The 26,570-nt window shown below is 41.3% G+C and overlaps 1 protein-coding gene across 1 annotated transcript; it reads left to right on the plus strand.

Annotated features, from left to right (window-relative positions):
- The first annotated feature begins 833 nt into the window (after positions 1–833).
- Positions 834–26,570, plus strand: LOC124275044. Its single transcript, XM_046710518.1, has 5 exons — positions 834–905; positions 14,411–14,519; positions 17,882–18,622; positions 23,160–23,261; positions 26,506–26,570. Exons 1-5 carry the CDS (start codon positions 834–836, stop codon positions 26,568–26,570), a joined length of 1,089 nt encoding a protein of 362 aa, XP_046566474.1.

Genomic DNA, 26,570 nt, shown 5'->3' on the forward strand with positions numbered 1-26,570 from the left:
GAACGTTTCTCTCTATTAAAATAATGTCAAAATCGGACATATTAACTGGTTTCTTTCACTAAGACATGTACATAATACATTTCATTACATTCATTTTGTTACGACGGACACATTTTAGTATTTAAACAGGCGGTGATGTAAAGAGCAGCTTATATTAGGTTATATCACAGTGAGATTGGGTTTGTTCAACGATTTCGGATTTTTATAACAAATTCCAAATGTAAAATTTGTTCAATATTTCTCAAAGTTTGAAAGACAATAGTTTTATTACCATATTTATGTCACATGTTGACCATTCAGAAGGGGCGATAACTGGCATTTGGTTGTGAATGCGAAAAGATTTACAACAGCACTTCGACAGCCTTGGGCCCCGTCTCGCATATCGCTAAAAATTCGCCAAAGCGATATGCGACACTTCTAAGCTGGGCCCGATCTAGCTTTGTCGAACGTTAAACGCGCAAAGGGAGCCGGGAACCAGCTTAATGCTAACTGGCTGGCCTCATGGAACTCTGGGTAGGAGAGTGGATAGTTATTATTTCCGGTTTGGTCTTATGCTTTATATATTATTTGGTGAAACCGGTGACAACGATGTATAACCAGGAAGGATAGTTAAAAGGACGCGTGAGGGTACGGCATTTTCTATGCAATAAACAAGGTGTTTGAGCTGATGTCGCCATGTAATGATCATATTGTCAGGGCGTAGCGAAACAACGGTATCCATAGATATATGTTGCTGAAAATTGACCACCAGTGAAAATGGGGCTAAAAAAGTAAACAGAGGTCGTGTTAAACTGGCGCCGGTGGCTTTATGTACACTTCAGAAGATTGCCGTAATGTTTCCATTGCGAGTGTTCCAGGGAGGACAGCATTCGGCATGTAATGGAAAGCTTAGAACCACATTGGAGGTAAGTTTCTGTATCTAAATATCCTGTACAGGCGCATTTGCAGGTCAAATCGGTAAACTAGGCCCCAGTATTAACACCTTCTATATAATGCAGGGAATGTTGATGCTAAACGAGGCCTAGTTCAATGTTCCTATAATCTGTGCAAATCCGGTAATTCCGCGCACCTGGGCATCGATCAACAACACTGCAACTAACGTCTCTCTATTTTTTGTGACTAAACATACTGGTATGCATCACATTTACCTAGAAATATAAGTTTTATTCCTGAAGCTATAAGATTTTAACGGTTGCATTATTAGGGCCACATTATTTTCAAAATCACTTCATCAATGTAAGGAAGAGTGTTTAAATCATATTAAACGAAGTATGAAAGATAATGAACTGGAATATTGCTGAGTCGCGTAAAACTACTCACTCACTAAAAAGCAATTTTCATAAAACTGTCAATTTATCTGTCAATTACTGTAATTTACTTATCTTTAGTGATTGAAAGCCAGTCCCTTTAATAGAAATGTCCGATTTCAAGCGTAAATGTGGTAGCAGGCGATGTTTACCTTCGATGCGAGGAATACTCTTTTGCAGCGCATGAAGTGCGGACGTTGGCGAGAATTACCAGACTCACTTGTAATGTAAATTTGAGGACATCTATTTTGCATTGCACCTATCATTTCGGGTTCATGCGGTCACTACTACATGAAGTCATGTCAGAGTTTGTGTTTGTAAACATGAAGTCGTCTTATTATTCCTGCTGTCGCGATTTGAAATCAAAAAGCTTCAAATGAGTTTTATCAAAAAGTTTTTCTAGCTAACATTTAATGCTTCTGCACTAATGCAAAATCATTGAGAGGAAAATGAGCCTAAAATAGTTTTTCGTTCATGACAGCACCCATCTGCGTAGTATACCGCCTATACTAGGAGTGCGAGATAAAGTCTGACAAAAGCTGCTGTAAAGCTTTATTTATTAAATAAAGCTTTTATCGGGTACTTATCTCTTTCAGCTGAATTAATGCGCCTACGCATTATTTTAGGCTTTCCCTGTCATATGACCTGAAGCCAACACTCATGGCATGTTTCACTTGTGATCCTTTCGGCTATGTTGTTTCATATCAACCTATATAATGTTGATCTGGCGAAATAATTTAATGTGAATCTCCTATAAGTTTATTTGGTTTTAAGTAATGAAAGCTTGTTGGGCTTGTTGTATCCCTTGTTCTGGTCTGTTGTGCTGTTAGGGCTTGTTCCAAATTCTTGTTTCATTTGTGATGAGTTGTGAATTCAGTTACCAGCGAAACTCATCCACGGGGTTTTTACTCCATTGAGTGCCGTTGAAATATGATCGGCTATTGTGTTTCCCAACTTTGCTTGGCTAGAATTCTAATTTAAAATTAGATGTTTCAATGCTACGATGTAATTTCACGAGATACAAACTTAAGCACCAATCCACCAACCCTGACTACCCCAGCTGTTATTTCAATGCCTAGCACTATAGGTGTGGCTCGATGGTGGTGTAATAACGACAACCTACGCACCTAATCATCCATACTGGCTGCTGCATAAGGAGGTATCAACCCCATCCACGAAATTATAAACTCTATGGTATTTCTTACATGCTGTATGCCATGTCGCGATGAATTCTTCTGAGTTGGCGTTTTATCTCACATAACTGTGTTCAAGCGAAATCCGTCTACAGGTTTCAGTGTTTTGCTACTTCACGACTGGGTACAGTCCCATCCGCAATATTATTGTATTATATATAATAAGATAAAATTTAATTGGTTTAGTTAATTTCTTATCAATGTATTTGAGGCTTATAAGGCTTAGATTTTATGCAAAGAAAATCCCTGAGACATCAATAGAGCACATCTTGGTCCAAAATACAGCCCCCTCGAGGCTTTTTGTAAATATCTCTTCATCCAATGACTTCCAGTCGATCTCAAACTGTGCAGAGTGGATGTTTTGTCAGACAACCTAATCACATTGTAAATCACCGATTTTATGCATTTGTATTAAAGAATCTATCCAAAATATACAGCAGAGCGCATAAACTTGCTTTGCAGAGAGAGGAGCCAATGACCTGTAACAGCGGCGTCGTCTAGGTCGAACAGTTTGCCACCCGGCGGCTGGGTATAAATGTCCATTAGGTCCTCGTCGATTCGCGGACTAGACCATACCGAGAGTGTTGCTGTTCTTGCGGCTCCTGCGGTCATTGGCGATATCGGGTTAAAGTTACTGCCGGATCCACGTAGAAGCCGGGGACTTCAATAGCGTTGTAAATGTTATTTTTCAGTTGCAAAGGTACAGTTTACCGATCTATTCCTGGTTCGTCAAATCCACCAGTGTCCCGAGGTCGAATCTCGGCTAGGTTGGCACATTTTTCTTAATCAAGTTCCTGGACCATGACGCAAGCTAGTCATTATTGTATGTGCAGCGTTATGCTGAGGTACCCTATATTAATGGGATGTTTTTAATATCTAAAATACACATTTTTAATTCAGAGATGGTACCTTGTGTTAATTTCTTGTATGCTTACTGCCGTGGTGAACCGCGATTAGGTTCTGCCGTCGTTGTACTTTTTCGTTTTCACTGGTACTGCTCTCAACAGCGTAATTAGAAGGGCATTCACACCTTGAATGTTTTATCTGTCTGTAGTGCTCAGCTGGTCGAGATGAATGCACAGTTCAGCGGTATGGAACTAGGTCGGGTAATCCCATGCCTGTGGCCGGTGTTTGTCGAGGTATTTTTGCTTCGGCGGCAACCCAAGTGTTCACCGCCAGCGGCGGCTGGAGTCTCAAGGCGTTTCTTCCGTTGTTAGTTAACCACGGCCCGTGGCGTTCGAGTCGTTAATTTTGAGTTCGACTCCACCGGGTTCGAAGTGTTCATTGCTGGCGAGCACACACTGCTGTAGTAGCCGTGCGGTTATGTGGTTATGTTGTTGTTGCTGCTGTTGATGTTGGTCCATTCGCGGGCGGTAGGTGATATCGCAGAGTCGCGACCCGAGTTGACCTGGCGTGTTATCGATCGCGTGCATCAGTTAAGCGGACTCACCACTCATTATTTCTGGAAGTGTCACATACATATTAAAGTATATATACCCATTATATAATAATTTTAAAATGTAGAATGGCGGGAGTGTTTTTACCCTAAAATGGATATAGATTTCCACACATATGAAGACCCGTGGGTCGATGCGGTTTACATTTCAGAGCACAGTTTATTGATGTGTTTAAAATTACAGGGTTTCATTGGCCGGTTCCTGGCTAAAAATCAATTCAATTTACGCCGTGTAGTGCGCTACAGCTAGGTGTGGCTTGGCGTTGGCGACACGACACTTTCGGCGTGATCCGGGCTGTGTTTATGTTTCCGTGTACTTTCAGATAAGGCGTATCGTCAAAGAAATCAGCTCAGCTTCCACAGGACAAAGGGTGGGATGCAGTAAACAATCCATTATGATGAAAAAGCCATGATTTTACCGAATTGAAATCCATCCGAGCCAGGCAATTGGCATTTGCGAGGTGGGAACCACGGTTTTGGCATTCCCATCGTTCACAACATGCCTCTAAGCGAAAGCCAGCAAACAGCTGAAGTGAAAGATTGGGGTTACAAATTCGTATCATTCACGTCAAGACGAGCAGCGATTACATGCCTTTCGGCGACAGCAAAGGATTACAGCGTTTGGAGGTTTGAGCAGAGACCAGCGGGCCGATTGGAAAATGGTCATGCTGGACGCCCGAAGGGTTTACTTGTGCTGAATTGTCATCAGATTGAACAATTCTATTGAGGCGTACATGTGGGCGTGCTTTCGGCAGCTCAAAGCAGCGTTCGGCATGCGTGGGTAAAGGGACTGCCAGGGCCAGCGCAGAAGCTCCATGGCACCGAGTTCAGTTCGAGTCTTTTGCAGATCTTGAACGACCTTCTGTGAAAAAATTTGGGCTGTGCGCCACTGTAATTTCGCATGTTTAATTCGTTGCGGATCAGTTGATTCCCCCAACAGCGATTGGCGAGTGTCAACAAGGCGAGTGGATTTCTCGTGAGATCGACCTCTCAATTGCAGCGCCCTGTTGTTGCCAATTTCAAATTTGGAATAGTCTCGTCCCAACGGTTCGCGTAATTCTTATCTCGTCTCAATGCATTGTGATATATATTTACGGTCTGCTTTAAAAGTTTGTTGCTAACGGTATTGCCCATGAACGAGGTGTCCAGCTGAGGGTCTGTGAAATCGGTCATTTCGATATTGTCCCTTATATTAATTATATTAAATGTATATATTTATATAAATATATAATGTCTATCTGAGGAAAAAGCTAGATCCTTTTAGAAGATTAAGAGAGCCTCTTGGTGTCAAAGCGTCAGTCTGTGGCTATCACCAATAATCCGAGCAAAAACCAAACCAAAACCAAAACCAAACGCTGTTGGTTCGATTCCCCAACCTGGGCGAGAATGACCTTATCGTTCCGTCCGCGGTTCGGACTGGCGTTTAACATGGCATTGACTTCCGACAGCGACAAGCGTGAACTTCATCGTGTGGAATATCGGCCGTACCATCATCAAAAGAAAACCACCATCAAAATCAGCGGCAGCGAAGGTGTTGGTATAGGCGACAGCGATGTGTTTTACTGTATATATAGATCTATGGGAAAGCCAGGGTGAGCGTTATAATGATGTGTATCAAAGGTATCAGTAAATGCGACTTCGGATGGCGTCGAGTGCGTCTTCCGCATAAGATCAGCTCAACAAAATCCTGGCGGACGAAAAAGCCATGCGCCCGAAGAGTATCGGGGGAACGGTTTCGCGTGCGCTTCGACTTCAAGTTGCTCCGCGGGACATGCACCCGTTTTACCAGGCAGCGCTGGGCGTCGGTTGGAATCTGAACTCCACGTTTAACAACTACAGCAAAGTGATGCGTGCATAAAGCGGGATGCTGAAATAATGGTTGCCGCCATCGACAACATCTCGCTGGAGTTCAACATGATAGCGAGCCGGAGCTGGCCCGACAGGTTCAAAACCAGTACCGGGAAAGCTGTCCATCCTGTCGCCCGAGTCCTGCGGCACCCGAGCGATCATTACAGGACGGCGCGACAGCTGTAGATAATCAAATTGAGCGTGCGGGCGTCGATGAAAGGCATCTTGATGCGTTCCTGTGGAGGATTCTGAACCGTTTGAATAGGCGGCGAAAGGTTTTCAAGCGAAATCCACGAAAGTGGAAGTAAACATCGAGGGCGTGTCCAACCAACTGTTCAGCCAAGGTATGAGGGCACACACCAGCAGTGGGATGAGATGAAAAACCAATAGCGTGAAAGAACCCGTGCAGATTAGAGGGATTACCTGACCACCAAGTATGCGCTGTGGTTGGACTATCACGATCCACAGGGCGATGATTGGTTGCATGGTAGCGGACGCCCGGCGTCGATAGCGGCAGCGAGGGATAACCATCAAATCACCAAAAATCCCCAAACAAAGGCAAATCAAACAATATATTTATGCGTGATTATGGGCGTGCAACTTAATATACACAATGGAAGATTAAATTGCAAGCCATCTATTGATTTGCCTCAAGATCTGCGCTAATGGAATTGCCTGGTCAGGCGGGCTGTTGGAAGACCGTTTTGTGTTGAACATTCTGGAAGGATACTATCTCGGGGCGATGTTCGATAACATCGTTATTATTTGCCTTACTTTACACATCAACAAAATGTACACAGAGAGATCTTGGGTGATGACAGACCCGGACGTGCACAAAGTCGATCCGGGGACACGTCTGCAGGATTTCTTGAAAGCTTATCACAACAAATTTAAAGGGAGTTGACGCTGTTCATCCTGGGCGACTGCAGCTAATAAAAGAGATCACAAAAAAGAGACATGCTGTGCGTATTTAAGCGTTTTCTGGCCGATTAACGCCAAAGCGAAGCGTTTGGAGTGCTAAGCAGAAATTCAACTCATTGTTGGAAAACCTCAGGAACAGGAGTAGCGATGGGTAGCCTTATTTCACTGCAAGGACAGGGATTACGTTCGAGGAATGCTTGAGAGAAAGCGGCGTGATTCCTAGCAAACTAGAAGCGGGGAACAAGTGAAAAAACAGCTCGCTGAAGCGAAACCGCCAAACTTCGTGTGTTGAAAACCGGTAACCCGTGTTTTGTCAAGTGTTTTAGTTCAGCAAATTCTAGCAAATTCTTAGCAAATGAAAGTTTATAGTTTGAGATTAAATGTCGACTTTGGAAATTCTCATCTCGCTGTTTCACGTGCATTGGATATTATTTTATTAGAATTAAAAATCGTTTGTTACATTATAAAATGGAGTGCAAGGAACTGCTCAAACAAATATTGGTGGTGGATGATAGCGACAAGCGAGATAGACAACCAACAATAGTGCTGCTACTGCGAATTTGACAATAATGAGGAAGCAAGTGAGCAACTGAGAAAGAAAAGGCACTATTAAATGGGATGCAGTTTGCCTTACCGCCATTTAAAGCGTCTTCAACATGGTGTTCACATTTCCATGAACAGGAGAAATCTGGTACTAAGGCAGAGGACACATATTGCCCAGAAACTTCGGATCAGGTGAATACTAAGGTGGATTTATTCCGCATTAAGTGATTAAAGAGCGGAAGGCGATCAACTACGATCTATCACAAATTGGAAACATGGACCCAAAGCGCCGCTGAACTTTGATATGCCAGGCTATAAGACCGTGGATGTAAAGAAAGGATCAAAGACAATTTCTGTAAAGCAGAAACTACTGGAAATGAAAAGCAACATTTTCACGGTAGTGCTGGCATGTATGGCGGATGGCACCAAACTTAAACCCATGATAGTATTCAAAGGAAAACAATGCCGAAAGGACAGATTCCGACCGGGTTATTGTGGCCGTAGATCCCAAAGGGATGGATGGATGGCGTTGGTTAACAGATGGATCGAGGATGTGTGGTGTGCAAGACCAGGTAGCCTCAGAGGATGCAAGTTGCTCCTGGTATGGGACATGTTCGGGCCCATTTGTGCGGCGTCTGTGAAAAGAGATTGGTAGACAATAAAACACACCAGGGTTATACCTGGCGGTTATACCTGCATGGTTGCATCGCTCTTACAGCCACTAGGCGCTTCACTCGATAAACCCTTTAAGATGAACATTCGCAAGAAGTGGGCTGAATGGATGATGGATGGGGATCATACCTTCATGAAATCAAGCGCCATGAGGAGAGCCTCTCCTGAATTTGCCAAATGGGTGAAGGAATCCTGGGATGAGATCCCAAAGGACATGGTTTCAAAATCATTCCTAAAGTGTGGCATTCGAATGCAATGGATGGATCAGAGGATCGAGGCCCTGTTTGAAGATTTTATCACCAATGATCCTAGAGCTGATGAAGATGGCGTCCTTGGATGTGAAAACTTAGATGACTATTATGATGACAACACAGATGAATTGACCTGGCAGGCACTGGCTGGAGAAGACAATAACACAGAGTTCGATGGTTTCACAGCGGACGATATATATAAATTACCGGTAGATGTGAATGTTCAATGAATGTACAAATTATTTTTCATCACTGTATTCATTCTGTATTATTGTGGAAAGCTGTATGTGTAATATAGTGTTTTGAATGAAAAATGACTTCAGTTTTATTTACTGTGGGTACTTTTCTCATGGGTTCATATTTCTACATGCACCGACTTCACAAAATGGCGCCTTTGTTGTTGATGCATACAAACAGTGATCGTTGGGATTATAAGAAAGAAAACAAACACAGGTTTCTAGAATAATGGTCAGTATGATCTTTATTAGATACTATTTTCACTCTAAACATACTTACGTTTTACATCCAACTGCCAGATGTCTTGTGGTGTGAGTTGGCCATAGCGTGGGGTCGCAGTAATGCGTTTTACATCCGACTGCCAGATGTCTAGTGGTGTGAGTTGGACGCGACTTCTTCGCTGGGGTCGGACATAATACGAAACATACCATTTTGACACTCATTTCAAGGGTCAAGCTATGGGTCAGGGCTTATCTACTGATATATCACGGTATATATAATGTCACTTCAAAGTGGTGTCGGCTATCAATCAACGAAATCACTCGTCTCACCGATAAAAAGACGCTATTAAATTGAAATCAGTGAACGCTGAAGCAGCTGCACCATCGCATGTCGTGGAAAAAGAGAAACAAATACCCAACTGGGTTCTCGTGGAGGTACCTCTACCAGCCGGGAGAACTTCGAAGGAGACACTTCGAGCGAGCCAGCCGACCCGACATGGTCAGTCAAAACTTACAACATAGATAAAGTGGACATGAAAGCCGACGAACCCGAACTTGTACTGTTTGAAAGATGGGCCTCGAGAGGTTTTAGGCCAGAGAGGAATTATTGATCATACCTCACTTGACACAATGTTACCCCCACCCAAGAAGTAGCGATTCAAAATATTTAACACTTACCTCCCTGTTGAGTGATCACAATAGTGTCACGTGACCAGGAAAGTGTTGGTTTGCAGTCATAGTTACCAGGAAGTTTTGGGGGCGAACAAAATGTGGTATGCACACTAGCGGAAAGAGATAAGGGCCTGATAAAAACTTTATTTGATAAATATCTCGTACCCCTATTGTTTATACTACTACCGGTCATCTGCATTGGTAACTGGTAACGCTAAAAGGTCATGACCCCAGTAGGTGGGGTGTGGCCCAGGAAAAAGAAGTATGGAAACCCCTTTCAGACACATCCCTTATAACTTTACAACAAATTTTCATGAAAAGTTACCAAGAAAAGCAATTATGACGACTTTGTAAGATGAAATCAAATAGTTATAATTAATGAATTACGAAACTATGTTGTGTTTATTCAGTAAATGTCTCCGAAGTGATGAAGAATGTTTTTTAACTTTCGTTCAAGATTACAGGAACTTTTACTTGTTTAAAAGTGTTTTGTTTATTATTATTGTTAGATAGATAAAAGTAGACAAATTTTGAACATTTCTTGACAAAACTTTCTTATCAGCATTGTGAGACATGAACTTCAATGTTACATCGTTATCAGCTGCTGACATTAACTATTAGCCATTCTGTTAGTCCGGATTTTAGCTATCAGGAATATTGATGACGTAGTGCACAACTGACCTTGATACCGTAGTGGGCATGATGGCTTCGTCCCGCTACGATAGCGAAGTGTCAAAGGCTGAAACTTATGTTTTTATAAACATTTTATAAAGGTTTGTATAATTGTTGATTTTCAGTGGCTTGTTAATTTGGCATGCCGTGCCGAAAACGTGTTAGGTGCGCGAATATCGATTACGCAAGGTTAACTTTAAAATATCTACACTCGCGTAGCCTTGATTCGTGGATATAAGGGAAGTGCGGCAAAATTCCTTTTTTAAATGCATGATTTTATATTGTATACGCACTGATTATTTTATTCATTGATTCAGCAAATTGAAAATGCCTAATATTCCACTCATGAATGGAACGTTTGTTTACAGAAGCCATTTGCAATCATCACCTATTAGTGTGGCCACAAAATTTGACGTCACCTTGTTTCATGGATTACATAGTCGGTTACCTAATACCCCACTGCGGGGGGTACTGCACTTCGTCGGATTACTGACTTTGTTAATAAGTGACGTAATTGGCGGACGCTGTACCTCGGGAACACGAGCACCATCACAGTTAATGTGTGCTCGTTTAACGGGTCATTTGCACAGAAGTGAGGCGGAAGTGCTGGAAATGAAAACAAACCACTGTGCACGCGCAATGGTTTGTAACATCTCTCGCGCTTCCGCTGTACTGTGCCACACCCTCCCCATTCATTTTTATCCCACCGGCATATAATGCGGTGGGATATAGTCGTCGCCTCGTCCGTCCGTCCGTCCGTCCGTAATCATTTTGTTTCCGGACCATAACTCAAAGACCGTTCGATATTTTTTAACCAAAATTGGTAGATATGTCAAACATAACCTAAGGTGGTGCCTTTTGCTCTTTACAGATAATTGTCATTTTTATTTTTCTCGGTTTCCATGGAAACGTTTTGGACTTAGTCTTAAAGAAGGGTGGGCTTCGTTTCCGGAGCATAACTCAAGAACCATTCAATATTTTTCAACAAAACTTGGTAGATATATCAAACAGATCCTAAAGTGGTGCCTTTTGCTGGCCCATTTACAGATTTTTGGCATTTTTATTTTTCCGGTTTCCATGGAAACAATTCCGACTAAGTCCCAAAAGTGAGGGGTGGGCTTCAAGCTCGGAGCATAACTCAAGAACCAGTATAATATTTTTCAACAAAGTTGGTAGATATATCAAACAGAACCATGAGTGGTGCCTTTTGCTATTTGCAGATTTTGTCATTTTTATTTTCCCGGTTTCCATGGGAAACATTTTGGACTTAGTCTCAAAAATAAGGATTGCTTGCTTCGCTCAAGACATAACTCAAGAACCGTTCAATATTTTTCAACAAAACTTGGTAGATATATCAAACACATCCTAATGTTGTGCCTTCTGCTATTTGCAGATTTTTGGCATTTTTATTTTTCCCGGTTTCCATGGAAACGATTCAGACTTAGTCCCAAAAGTGAGGGGTGGGCTTCGTTTCCGGAGCATAACTCAAGAACCGTTCTATATTTTTCAACAAAAGTTGGTAGATATATCAAACAGAACCATGAGTGGTGCCTTTTGGTATTTGCAGATTTTTGTCATTTTTATTTTTCCCGGTTTCCATGGAAACATTTTGGACTTAGTCTCAAAATATAAGGATTGCTTTCGTTTCCGGAGCATAACTCAAGAACCGTTCAATATTTTTCAACAAAACTTGGTAGATATATCAAACAGATCCTACAGTTGTGCCTTTTGCTATTTGCAGATTTTTGGCATTTTTATTTTTCCCGGTTTCCATGGAAACGATTCAGACTTAGTCCCAAAAGTGAGGGGTGGGCTTCGTTTCCGGAGCACAACTCGAAAACTTCTCAATATCTTTCAGCAAAACTTGGCAGATATGTGAGGCAGATCCCAAAGTGGTGCCTTTTGCTATTTGCAGATATTTGTGACTTATTATTGTCTCGGTTTCCCTGGAAATGATTCGGACTTAGTCTCAAAAGGAAGGGGTGGGTTTCGTTTCCGGAGCACAACTGGAAAACTTCTTAATATCTTTCAGCAAAACTTGGCAGATATGTGAGTCAGATCTTGAAGTGGTGCCTTTTGCTATTTGCAGATTTTTGTCATTTATTTTTTTCATGATTTCCATGGAAACGATTTGCACTTAGTCTAAAATCAAGCTGGACTTTAAGTAACTGTCAGATGATTTGTTCTTTCAAAGATGTGGGGGCCGGGGGGATATGTCATCTTCTGATGACTCTTGTTTTTCTCGCCATTATTTCTTAGACTGACGAGTACCTGATGGATTGAAATGTGTTTCAATTGGATATGATAGGATCATACTGCCCTAAGGTAAAGTCAAACCCTAAATAAGAGTTGGAAAGGGTCCCTAACCCTACCCCTCTCCCAACTCTAACCCTAAGGATCGGACAGAGTGTCATACTCTTACCCAAAACCCTAACCCTAAGGATCGGAAAGGGTGCTAACCCTAAACCCTGAGGATCGTAAAGGTTCCCTAACCCTAACCCTAAGGATCGTCAAGGGTGCCTAACCCTAAGGATCGTAAAGGGTGCCTAACCCTAAGGATCGTAAAGGGTGCCTACCCCTAAACCCTAACCCTGGGATCATGAAGGGTGCCATACCCTAACCCTAAGGATTGGAAAGGGTTGTTTGACTCTATAGATGCAAAAGAAGGGAGACAGAGTAATTACGAGACAGCACTGGCGATAATTGCCCCTCAGCGAGCAGTGAGGGCTGTGCCCGGTAAATTGCATTCTAGCCCCCACTGCAGTAAGTATTGACACGAAGGAAAGCAGACAACGAGAAGTGAGAAAGTTTGAGCTAACGGTATCTTTTTTACTTGACATTTTGTAAAAATAAAATTTGGTAATAGTGGCATTATTGATCTGGGGCTATTTATCTCAATGCCGGACAATTAGATTTATCGTAATGCAGAGATTCGGATTTTTTTTTTTTTGTCAGCGAGGCATGGCATTGTATGTACATCAACAGTACCGCTTCATGACGTCATAGGGCGGTGGGGTAGCCTAGTGGTTAAAGCGTTGGCTCGTCACGCCGAAGACCCGGGTTCGATTCCCCACATGGGCACAATGTGTTAAGCCCATTTCTGGTGTCCCCCGCTGTGATATTGCTGGAATATTGCTAAAAGCGGCGTAAAACTAAACTCAGTCAGTCAGTCATGACGTCATATGAGACTTAATTGACGAGCTGGCATGATAATTACCGCGATCCACGAATCAAGGTTATCCACGACTTAAGGTTACAGTGCTGTATACACTTTTTCACATAATTATAAACATATAAAATATTCATATTAATGACCTTAATTATGTCTTTTATTAATAATATTGATATAATATGTAATTATCCCCCGCAACACGTTTTGCAGGGGGTATTAAAATGGTCCGTCCGTCCGTGCACATTTGTGTTTTCCGGATCAGAACTCTAAAACCGTTCACTATTTCTTCACCAAACTTGGCACATAGATAGATCTGGTGGTGTACTGGTGCCTTTAGGTAGTTTTGGAATTCTGAGTAAAATATTTTTGGCATTTCCATGGCAACAAGTTTGACTTAGCCTGAAATTGGTGGTTGTGCTCTTTTCCGGAGCAGAACTCTAAAACCGTTCAATATTTCTTCACCAAACTTGGCACATAGATAGATCTGGTGGTGTACTGGTGCCTTTAGGTAGTTTTGGAATTCTAAATAAAATATTTTTGGCCTTTCCATGGCAACAAGTTTGACTTAGCCTGAAATTGGTGGTTGTGCTCTTTTCCGGAGCTGAACTCTAAAACCGTTCAATATTTCTTCACCAAACTTGGCACATAGATAGATCTGGTGGTGTACTGGTGCCTTTTGGTAGTTTTGGAATTCTGAATAAAATATTTTTGGCGTTTCCGTGGCAACAAGTTGACTTAGCCTGAAATTGGTGGTAGTGCTCTTTTCCGGAGCAGAACTCTAAAACCGTTCAATATTTTTTCACTAAAATTGGCACATAGATAGATCTGGTGGTGTACTGGTGCCTTTTGGTAGTTTTGGAATTCTGAATAAAATATTTTTGGCCTTTCCGTGGCAACAAGTTTGACTTAGCATGAAATTGGTGGTAGTACACTTTTCCGGAGCTGAACTCTAAAACCATTCACTATTTCTTTACCAAACTTGGCACATAGATAGATCTGGTGGTGTACTGGTGCCTTTTGGTAGTTTTGGAATTCTGAATAAAATATTTTTGGCGTTTCCGTGGCAACAAGTTTGACATAGACTGAAATAGGTGATAGTGCTCCTTTCTGAAGCAGAACTTTAAAAACCTTTCAATACTCTCCTTCCACTTTTCTATGTACACACCTAAATATTTGACATAATCATAACTCGTAGACATAATCATGTAGAGTATTTGATGACTTTGTCTTCTTGTTAATTTTTAGATGGAGAACCCACGGCTGACAAGTGAGCACAATCACCCTGCAGACCCAACAGCAGTAGAAGCAGTGAAGTTCCGCACCAAACTCAAGGAACAAGCTTTAACTTCCAATGGTAAACCTGGTCAGATTCTACCCAACGCATTGCAGTCATATAAATTATCATATGGGGCTTTTGTCTGAGATGTCTGGAGCTTTTGCCCAAAAGTGCTTTTGTCCGAGGGGCTTCGGTCCTGCGGGTCTTTTGTCAGGCAATCATTATAACCAGTTAGGATAGTGAGAGGACCTTTGAGGTAGGACCTTTTCTATGCAATCAACAAGCTGAGTGAGCTGATGTCTCCTGTAGTAAGCCTTGATTGATGGATAATCCCAGCGCCTAGGGGCTGCAGGTGACTTGTTGGTGTTAGGAAGTGTATTGCCATTTGTGTATATCCCTTCTTAATGTTGATTACACACTTGCTTCTTCTTGCATTGCTGAAAGACTGAAAATGGTTCTTCCATTTGTCACTAATAATGATCAACCTGTTTTTTTGGCTCGCAGATATAGAAGACAATGTATGAATCGTGTTTAGTACCCCCTGTACCCTCTGAACCTTCCTGTACACAGAATCAAATAATAACCCAGGAATGCTACTATGTGCTGTTTTTGCTAAAGCCTTTGACATAATTACTAATGACAAACGGTCCTTTTTTGGGTTGTATTCATTATCTCCATGCACTGTCATACTGTGTGTTGAAATTCTTGCTTGGTTGGTTGCAAAAGAATAAAAAAATATGGCTTACAAATAAATGAAAGAAAATATGTAATTTTTCCGTATGCTGATGACACTGAATTTATAGCACTCTGTGGAAGTGTTAAAGAACCAATAAACTTTGTTTTTTGTTACTCTTTTAATGATTACATATGAAAGATTTGTGGTTAGTCTTATGCGGAACACCAAATTTTTTCTTTAAAAACTTGTGGTTAATTAATACCGAGCGATTAAAAGTGGCCAAAAAGTGGCCAAAAAGTCGCCTGCTTCCCTCTCGCCCGCCAACGAAACCACAGACAGGTTACGTAACTCTGTCGCCAGACCACTGCAGTGACATCATATGAGGAACGATTTACAGTTAGTTGTATAGAAAATGTGTAGCACGCTCATCATTTTGATGATTTCTCGACATCAACGCATTTTACATGTCAATAAGTTGCTTTGTCGTCAATTGCTCCTAGGGTCGTAGGCGATGGTGTCCCCATGCACAGATTTCCACAGGACCCGCTAATTGTGCTAAATGGGTTATGTTTGTGAGTGCGCGGCGGCGTTGTGGAAGCCTGAAACGATATCTTACTTGTGTTCAGATCGGCTTCAATGGAAGTTAAAAATCAAAACTACTTATTAGTTGTAGTAAAATATGCATATGATTGATGACCATAAAGATTTTCCATGACACAACTTGTAACATAACGATTTCTTCCTCGGAAGCGAGGTTGTGGTCGAAGTAACAATAATATTGTAAGTAGTATTATATTGACACCCACTGCCACGAGAGAAATTGTTATGTTATACGCTATGTCATGCAAAATCCTATTGGCCATCAATAAAATACATATTTTACTACCAGTAGAAAGTAGTTTTGATTTTAGAACTCGTGAAAACAAACCTAAATACCATTTATCCTCAGACTGGATGGATGTTCCGATAGGGGCGCCATTTTTAAAATAAAAAAATCTGTTAGAATTAAAGAGATTATAGTTTGTTTTCATCAAGTTAGAAAATCAAGACTACTTTCTACTCGTAGTTAAATATGTATTTGAATCATAACCAAACAGATTTTGCATGACACAACTTATAACATAACGATTTCTTCCACGGAAGCGAGGTGGGGGTCGAAGTCACAATTCTGCGCGATAAATTTCTTGCTACATTCCCATGGTTAATGTCCACTCACCAGTATGTAGATACTAGTCAATGTGCGTCTTTATGTTTGGTCTTATAATCCTAATTAGTTTATTATCATACTTGTATGCATTTTGAAACTTAATAAAAAGCTGACGATCTGCTGATACTTGTAGTGAATTTATAACAGAACTGTAATATCTAGACATTTTATAGTTTGCCAATGTGAATCATAATTCGCACACACACCCTAGTGCATGTTGTCTGTCTCATTACACTTCACGGCGAAAACAATGATTCTGTTGAATGCTACGACAAATGAATAAAAACAAAATGCAAATATTAAAATTAAAACAGATTAAAGTTATAGGAACAATATCAGGCCATTACCTTGTTCGAGGAATGTATCCATCAATATCCACAAAACTGTTCCAAATGATGTGTCTTAACAGTTTAATATACTCTGAAAAAGTGATAAATCTTTTCAGGTATTGGTGTATAGTCTCATTGGTCACCCAAGATAACACACCTGGCAACTAATTGCATAATGTCCGCCTTTCTTTAAAAACAGTAATTTAGTTAGCCAATAATGGGCAATCAATCAATGTATTGCCGGGTTAATCCTTTGAAAGAAGGACGTTGATTTTACGCATGAACACACTAACCACGACAGAGTGTATTCAGTATAGATTAGTAAATCTACATGCATAAACACTACCTTTTGACAATTCCGCTGTGTAAGATAAAAGTAATTAATCAATCAGCGTGTTATCGGTTAATCCTTTGATCGATGTTTATAATGTTGAATATTTACTCCAGACACAAGAAATGCCAAATGGGAACCTTTGTCGGGTAATCTAAGTGTGTTACCACTAATTATACCTGTTATAAATTCATTAACTGACCATCAAGTGAATAATGACAAATAACATGTGTAGGTTTATACCACCTAACACGGGTTACAACAAGGGGGTATTAATTGCTGTATTGCATGTGAAAACTTATGGTCTGACACTGTTTTGAGAATACAAACAGATTTTTACATGACATGATTAAATATCGAGGTAAAAAAAAACACAGAAATGGGATCAATTTGGATCAGTCTTTATACAAATAGTGCCTAACGACACCAATCGATTTTGACAGAATCGTCTATGAAAACAAGTTTTAACTCGGAAACTAGGCAAAGCAGGAGACAAAATTAAATGACAGTAGATTGTGAGAACATATAGCTTTCATTTTCCACAACAATTGTCACGATTTCAGGTTTATACAAGCCTGTAAACAAGATTATTTAACCCCTAAAATGTAGATGAATTCTGCATCGGCCCTCAAAGCTATTCTTCATATGACGTCACAGAGGCGCGCCGCTCTGATTGGTTGAAATTTCGTTCGCGGTTGAGAATTGTGCACTGTTGTCAAAAAGGTTGATTTAAGTCAATTAAAGGTCGAAATGAGTAGTTTTAATGACGGGGTTTCATTTATAACGATGCCAGTTAGTGATTTATGTATTTGTACCCCCTAAGGTTTATGTGACCTTTAAATGTAATGATAAGTCTATTTGTTATTACCATGTCATTTATGTTTTGTTAATACATAGATAAAGATGATCAACCCGCCATAGAGGATGACAGGAAGAAAATGAGTGCCCTAGAGGAGGCTGCAGTCCATTCATCACGTTTTATTCTGTGCGCACAGAAAAAGTTAGCTGAACCAGCACCAGGAGTGAGGCAACCATGTAATAGTCAGGGATTAGACGGAGAGAATCCTCAAGTGACTTCATCACGTTTTATTCTGTGTGCTCGTAAAAGAGAAGACGGACCAGCGCCTGGTGTGAGGCAACCAGGTAATCGTCAGGGATTCAGTTTTATTTCTACTTCCCATAAACAGTTTGCCAAACCATTAGCTGAAGCGATGGAACTAGATATTACTGCAGAAAGTGGAATAGGAAGTGAGAAGATAGACATAACCCAGAAGTTCGGTGGACTGGCAGGTGGAGTGATGACACTACAAGCAATCCCAAGAAGAGACATAAGGAAAGGTTGTATTTCAACTGACCAGAATAGAAATTTCACAGTTACAACTGTATCAAGTTCTACTCAACCTACATCAATGCTTGTATCTTCTGCCACCAAAGAAGCTGCAAAATCAGTAATTGAAGTGATGGAAACACAAACTTCAAGAGATGACTTAAGAAATGAGAAGGTAGACATGATGCCATCAATCTATATTCTTAATGCCCAGAAAAAGCCTGCTGAAACGATAGACCTGTCAGAGACCTCATCCAGAACTGACGAAGAGGAAGATGAGATTCACCTGTCTGTGGGTCACAAAGGAAGAAGTAAGTATTGCTGTGTCAAGTACAAGTATCCAAAGACATGTTTATTGGTGAATTTTTTGTTTTAATTTTAATCTTCAGTATTAGTATTAGTTTTGTGATACCTTATTTTAAGATCTCTTATCGTCCATTTAAGATTAGCGAACTCCCAGTCGCACAAACATTTTGACTTGTCAGGCACATGTTTACCAAAGGGAGATAAGCCTAAACGTATTGTCACAATTGGAGACCTACATACTGTCTTGATGTTGTTTACTCACCAGCTTCATTGCATTGCTGAAAAACTGGAAAAGGTTCTTTGTTCTTCCTTTCCTCACTAATGAGGATTGAACTGTTTTTTTTATGGCCAACAGATATAGAGGACAGTGTATGAGTTTTGTATGATACTCTCCTGTACACAGAATCAAATAATATCCCTGGAATGCTACTGCGTCTTTTGCTAAAACCTTTGACTGACTTGAAATCTCTTTCTTTCCTCAGTTTTGGACGTAATATACAAAACTGGCTAATGATATAAAATCCTGTTTGATTACTTGGGGTGGGTATAGCAGAGAATTTTCATACTGCGATATATTGCGATGCACAATATATTGCAAGAAGGTATTTTTAACAAGAAAACTACTTATTATAATCGAGTGGATGCTTGATTTATAAAGCAAAAACACAACAAAATCAAACTTTTTAATCATGACAAAATATTTGGCACAAATGGCACAAGGATCCCCACCCCTGGTGCCCAGACTTAGCTACAGTTGCCTGTTCCCTTGCCGAGCGTTTTCATTTCTGCACACCGCTGTGCGTCGCAGCTTTCAAGGCTTACATCAGCGCCAAGAAGAAATGCTTGTCGCAATGGAAGAGGAAGATGTCTTCTCCTGTTTCTTCTGTGGACTCTCGGTCTTCTCTTCTTCGAATGCCGCATGGACACTCCTCTCCTTTGATAGATAAGCCGACTACCCCTGCGCCGCGTATGCTGATGCCTGAAGCCAAGCGCCGTCTGACGCCTGTGTTGACTTATCTCAGCCGGACGCCTTGTCTCATCCGGAGGTACAGAAGCTGCTTCGGATGCTCCTCTTGCCTGCAGCTGTTGGTGTCCAAGCTAGCACCGTTCCAGCGCCGCTGCCTAGCATTGTCCCTGCACCGAAGCCTGTGGACCTGTTCTACTGTTGCTAGCTTATTGCATCAATCAGCGCCTCCCCCGATGCCGGCGCCTATGCCAACACCTTTGCCGACGCCTATGCCCTTGCCGACGCCAGCGCCAACGCTGACGCCTTTTGCAGTCTATCGTATCCCCAGGAAGGCTACTGTGTCTAGAGAGGAGGAATTACAGCGTCAGTTATGGGAAGAGCGTTCCCGACGTCAGGACGCCGAGAGCTCCCGTCGTTCTCGGTGATCTCGTTCCCGGTCTTCTCGTCAGCATCATTGGTCTAGGAGTCCCCGTCATAGTTCTGCTTTTTCTCATCGCCGTCGTCGGTCTGCATCAAGGTCTCCCTCTCCCAGACATTCCAATGATAGGGAGAGGCGTTCACGGTCACCGATGCGTGGGAGGCGATATCGTCGGTCCCGTTCAAGGTCACCTCCTGTTCACCGCTCGCCGTGACGAACCACGTTCCCCTACAGTTACTTTTAGTGCTGCTTCTCAGTTGTCATCTGAGCGCCCAACGCCTGCTGCTTTTGGTCAACGGTTTAATACACCTACCATGTCCTGGGAGGACACTGAGGAACGCTACTTTTCTCCCGATTATAACGAGGCGATGTTGCAAAGAGGATGATGATGGGGGCACTTACCTCCCCCTCTGCTGTGTTCGAATGGATTGCCGACAGACTGCCGGATTGTCCTTCTCCCTCTTCAGGATCAGCCAACCCGAGCTATTCGGTCTTCTCCTGAGTTACTCCTCCCGCCACCTCACCTGATGGTGGCGATGCTGTGGCTTCTTTGGACGCTGACTTTGCTACACTGTCTCTTAATACTACTATTAAGCCCTAAGTCAGCATAAAGGGGACTATAAGATACATAGTTTGGATTTCGCTGATTGAGGCGGCTCATGATGAATCCCTCAAGCGCTTATCGGGTTCCCCACAGGCATCTTAAGTGCAGGACTCCAAGATGTTGGCTATTGATGCAGAGCTCTCAAAGCCGGATGTTGAAGCCTGTTTTCAGCGTTGGCCTCGACAACCCTCGGGCTGCAGGTTGGGGATCTGACGGAAGACAACACATCAAGGTTAGAACATCTTACCACCCTGTTTCAATGGCAGGGTAAGATGTTACATGATTTGCTGGCACACCTCGGGACGGATTTGGCCATGACGACAGTTGTTAGGCGGATGGGATTCCTTGAGCCCTGTTCTTGGCAGGAAGAGTTTAAAGGAAGCTGTTAAGAGACCCTTTTGCATCTCATTTCCTCTTTGATGACAGGATTCGGAGGTTTATAAGGAACACGCAGAGCTTACCAATACTGAGGTTTCTGTGTTCACGTTGAAAACCTTGAGCTCGGCCTTCGTGGCAGGTCGCCTACAAGGGCGTGGCCGTGGCAGATCGAACCAGTTTTTCAGTGCCGCCAGCAGGAGCGCCCCGGGACCCCCTTCGACGCCCGGCAAGGTAGGGGAAGCACCCTTACTCCGTCGCTGAAGTTTTGACCCAACACGACTGTGACCTCCCGCCCCAGCCGTGCGGTTCGTCCCTATTCCAGTAGGCGGGAGACTGGGGATCTTCTGGCCCAACTAGATAATCCTGGAAGACCCGTTTGTGACCAACATTCTCAAGACCCGGTTACAAGCTGCCAATCGCCGTAATGTCGCCGCCTCTGACTACAACGCCCCAGTGGGCGCTGCAGGTGTATGCTCCAGACCAACAGTTACTGCTAGCAGACAGCATTCACACTCTGCTATGCAAACAAGCTATAGAGACAGTGCTAGACCCCCAACAGTCCCGGGACTCTACTCACCCATCTTCCTGGTTCCCAAGAAGGACTCAGTGAAAGTAACGCATGATTCACAACATGGCAGTTTTCAACCACCTTTATCTTCGGAACCGCCTCACTTCCGCATGGTGTCCCTGGGACAGCTACGAGCCAAGCTTACGCCCGGGGTTTGGTTGGCCAGTCTCGACCTTCAGGATGCCTACCTGCATGTGCCCATCCAGAAAATATCAGTGGATAAAAAAGTTGTTTACAGAAAAAACTTGTTCAATAAAGGTGTGTGACAAATTTGTGGTATTGTAAAGGAACTTGGAGAGTGTATAGACCATGATGAGATTATAATATGTCTAATCTGAACACTTCCTTTCAAGAGTATTATTGAATTACAATATCAATTCAAAAATACTTGAAACTTTTGAACATTGTCAAAAAGAAATGGCAAATGGCATGGAGGCATCTCCATGGAAACAGTTGATATGCTCTGTTAAGAAAGTTTGTTATAACATCCTAAATGTTGAAGTTTCAATGTCTAAGTGGGCAAACATATTTGGTTCTTCATTTATTTTCTAAGCAAAAAGAAACAAAGTTAAGGTGGTTCCAGTACAGAATTTTGCACAGAATATTAACAACTAATATCTTCTTGTATATTATCAAGGTTCAGGATTGGGAAGGCTGCTCATAGTGAAACAGGAGGCGGTGGGGTATCCTAGTGGTTTAAGTGTTCACTTGTCACGCTGAAGATCTGGGTTCAATTCCTCACATGGGCATATTGTATGAAGCCCATTTCTGGTGTGATATTGTTGGAATATTTCTAAAGCAGCATAAAACTAAAACTCAATCACTCACTCATTATGAAATGAACATAGAGAAATTATATCCCATCTTTTAGAATGAATTCATATACATAACTTGAACTTATAACATGAACTGGTTATTATGCGATGTAAAGAGAACATTATCACTGACTCTGTATTTGATCTTTTCCTAATCCTGCCCAAGTATTTTGCATATAGATGCAAGGTTCCTGACTTTCAGCATTTTAAGAGGGAGCATCAAATTACATATAAAAGTGAACAGACAATTAATCATAATAGCAATTCTATGAATAGGTTTAATACCTAGTGGATTATGTATCACTCTCTTTTTGATGAGAATTATGTCAATCATGTTGGTTTAACTTCGAGTATATATATCATGATGTATTGTAAACATAAGAGATGTTATATTTGGGATTACACTTTCTCAGTAAAGTACAGTTGTCTAATAGTTGTCAGCTGACTAACCTGACCCACTCAACCACCTGTGTAATTGTGGAAGCCGCGATGGCTGAGTGGGTTAGTCGGCTCACTTTGTGTGCTGACAGTTAGGAGCCAGACTCTGAGGGTGCGGGTTTAAATCCCAGATGGGACTTAACCCAATAAAAGTACTACAATCTGTCCTTTACTGAGACAGTGTTATCCCAAAGAGACCGAAATATACCAAGCATGATAATTGACAACTTTCTAAATGGCATTGTGTATTCATATTACCAAGAGACAGACCTCCTAAATGTCATTCATGTTTGGCTGTCGAAGTGAGACAAAGACATAGACCTTCTGAACACGAGTCAATTGTGGATGTTTCAGGGAGAGAAAGAAGTACACCTTGTGAACACAAAACAAATATGGCCTCTGCAGGAAGAGCGAGAGTTGGTCCTCCTAAGTATGACCCCCTCATGTCATATGATGGTAATTATTACTCTTATATTACAGTGACGTGCAGTGAGTGAAAGTTCGAAATCAGCTTCATGGTGATTTACATACACATAATTTCGATTCAATTTTCCCATGATTGTTAAGAAAACTGCAACCATTTAAACAAGATATATTAGACATACCAATCAGGTTTAACATGGCTGTCTATCTGATAGATTAAGATCAAGTTGTACTTATTGTGCTTAATCAGGTTTCATCTCGATAACTATTCAACGGAAAGATGAAAGAAAATTATGAACACGTAGCTGAAGCTGATTTCCAAGATTGTTTGCAAAATGTCAGAATAAAATGACTTCTACTCAATTGGCAAAATAAAATTACCAAAATTTATGTCAAAACTACAGACAGACAGGTTTATTTCATAAATGTGGCCATGAGGCCAATAGTACAAAATGACAACTTAGATTAAACTTTTTAAGAGCACCTGGACATGATTTTGTTTACAAAAAATGCTAGACGGAGTATCATATTATGGTTCTTAGTATTTAGAAGATGTACAATTTTTTGTTTATTTGGGTTCATAATATAGGTACTTGGTATGTAGTGAGTTCTTATCGCTGCATAAAAAGGACATTTTTACACATCATACTCATCTTCTAGTACACTTTTCGACTATGCTTGTCGTAAGAGGCGACTAACAGGATCGGGTGGTCAGGCTCGCCGACTTGGTTGACACATGTCATCGGTTCCCAATTGCGCAGATCGATGCTCATGCTGTTGATCACTGGATTGTCTGGTCCAGACTCGATTATTTACAGACCGCCGCCATATAGCTGGAATATTGCTGAGTGCTGCGTTAAACTCAACTCACTCACTCACTCTAGTACACTTTTACAATAATCGCACATAGCTACACTAATGTCATTGTCTTTAGATCTTCTATAGGAAACTATTTTCGAATTGGTGGAGCCGCATCTGAATTTTGTTAAGACTCTGCTCTGATTTAACGTAAGAGAGAGTGGAATCAAGTACAATTCGAACAGTATCAGATATAAAGGCAGAATATATATGTAATGATTTTGAGTTTCTTTTTGTCTTGTGTCCATTCTTGGTAGTACATGTCTTTACAACGTTGTTTGAAAAGATTTAAAACAATTCCCCTAGTTTCCAACTTTGATATATCCATACATAAGCAAAGCCATGTTGAAATAATATTGATCATTACTGCGAAGCCCAGTTATTATCTCCATTGTCGCTCTAAACATTTTAACACATCATACGAGTGGACGTGTGTGTCAGGTCGAGAGTGCATACAGAACTAAAACAACTTGTGTCATATAATTTACATGTAAAAGGTATCTCCCATATTCGGCTAAAACTGCCTTGTTCGGTGTGTGAGTCAAAACTACTTTCGGTTTGATGTTTATAATAACTTGTTCTTCCCCTTTTGATATAAAGGCAAGGGTAGGAAAGAAGTAGCCTAGCTAGGCCAGAATATCCCCCTTTTGATATAAGAACAAGGGTGGGGAAGAAGTAGCCTAGCTAGGCCAGAATCTCCCCCTTTTGATATAAGAACAAGGGTGGGGAAGAAGTAGCCTAGCTAGGCCAGAATCTCCCCCTTTTGATATAAGAACAAGAGTGGGGAAGAAGTATCCTAGCTAGGGCCAGAATCTCCACACTTTGATTTCAGAACAAAAGGGTGGGGAAGAAGCATCCTAAGCCAAGCCAGAATCTCCCCCTTGATATAAGAGCAAGGGTGGGGAAGAAGTAGCCTAGCTGAGCCAGAATCTCCCTTTTGATATAAGAGCAAGGGTGGGGAAGAAATAGCTAGGCCAGAATCCCTTTGATATAAGAACAAGAGTGGGGAAGAAGCATCCTAGCTAGGCCAGAGGGCCAGAATCTCCCTCGCTTTGATATAAGAACAAGGTGGGGAAGAAGTAGCCTAGCTAGGCCAGAATCTCCCTTTGATATAAGAACAAGAGTGGGAAGAAGTATTCTAGCTAGGCCAGAATCTCCCTTTGATGTAAGAACAAGGGTGGGGAAGCAGTGGCCAAGCTGGGCCAGAATCTGCCCCTTTACGGACAAAATATCCTAGTTTGAACAAGGGAGAAACTTGGGGGGCTTTAGCCTAGCCCAAACTTTCCCAGGGTAAGAATATCCTAGGGACAAAACTTCCAAGGTGGGGGTAAGAATATCCTAGGACAAAACTTCCCCAGGGAAAGTTTGGCCTAGGCCAAATTCTGCCGGGGAAAGTTTTGACCGGGAAGAAATGGCCTACTACACAGGTATATATAGGAGCGCAGTATCTGTCAACATATCAAAAGCTTTTTATAAATCAACTCTAAAATACTATAAATTTTTCCACGCTTTTCCTTATGTACTTGTGGATAATGGAATTTAATACAAATATTTGGTCAACAGTACTGTAGTCTCTCTAAACCCTGCTTGAGACCCAGAAATTATATCCTGTGTAAAGTTTTATACGTGCATTTAGAATACTTGTGAATTCTTTGCTAATTATATCAAGTTGTTATTGGGATCCTCTCTATCTCCCGCTTTATGTAACAGAACAATAAGACCAAGGTTCAAAGAATCTGAAAAATTACCAGCGTTGAGAATCTCTTTGAAAAGACGTTTATATAGAATAACATCAGCCCCAAGAGATTTACCACTTTTCAGATTCTTATCTGCATTCAAAATGTCATCATTTGAGATGTTTGTCATCTAAGATATTGTCACAATCTCTGCATTGTTCACACAATTAACAACATCATGATTTTCAAGAAACATTCGTACATGTATATCAAACTGTGTGCAATCTGTTAGAGGGTGGAAGAGGTTAACAAGTGTTTATGCCACTTATCTGGGGTGATGTTTGTTTGTAGGCTGGTAGTGTTACAATCCGTCTTGACGACTTCCTCAACTCTTTGCATGTTTTACCTTAGGCTGTATTTACAATTTCCTCTGCCATATTGTTTTCAAAAGTACTTATTTTCTGTTTACATAAAGCTTACATATTTACAGACTGCTGCCATATAGTTGGAAAATTAGTAGCAAAACAAACAGTAATAAATATCAGTACATTTTGGAATCAACATGATCATAAACGCCTTACCCACCCATGTAATATATAACTTATAACCCACCCATGTAATATATGACTTATAATACATGTTGTTATCTTTACAGATTTTGTATTGTAAATTTTTGTTAAAAAGGGATTTAATTACTTGTTAGAGTAACAGAATTGTTATTTGTATTTACAACTTGATTGTAGATGAAGATCACGAAGTGAAGATGGACACAGGGATGAAATCTAACAGAGGAAACATCAAGTATTGA

Source organism: Haliotis rubra, unplaced genomic scaffold (genome assembly GCF_003918875.1).
Source record: "Haliotis rubra isolate DU_JTF1 unplaced genomic scaffold, ASM391887v1 Scf1978, whole genome shotgun sequence".
NCBI classification, from domain to species: Eukaryota; Metazoa; Mollusca; class Gastropoda; order Lepetellida; family Haliotidae; genus Haliotis; species Haliotis rubra.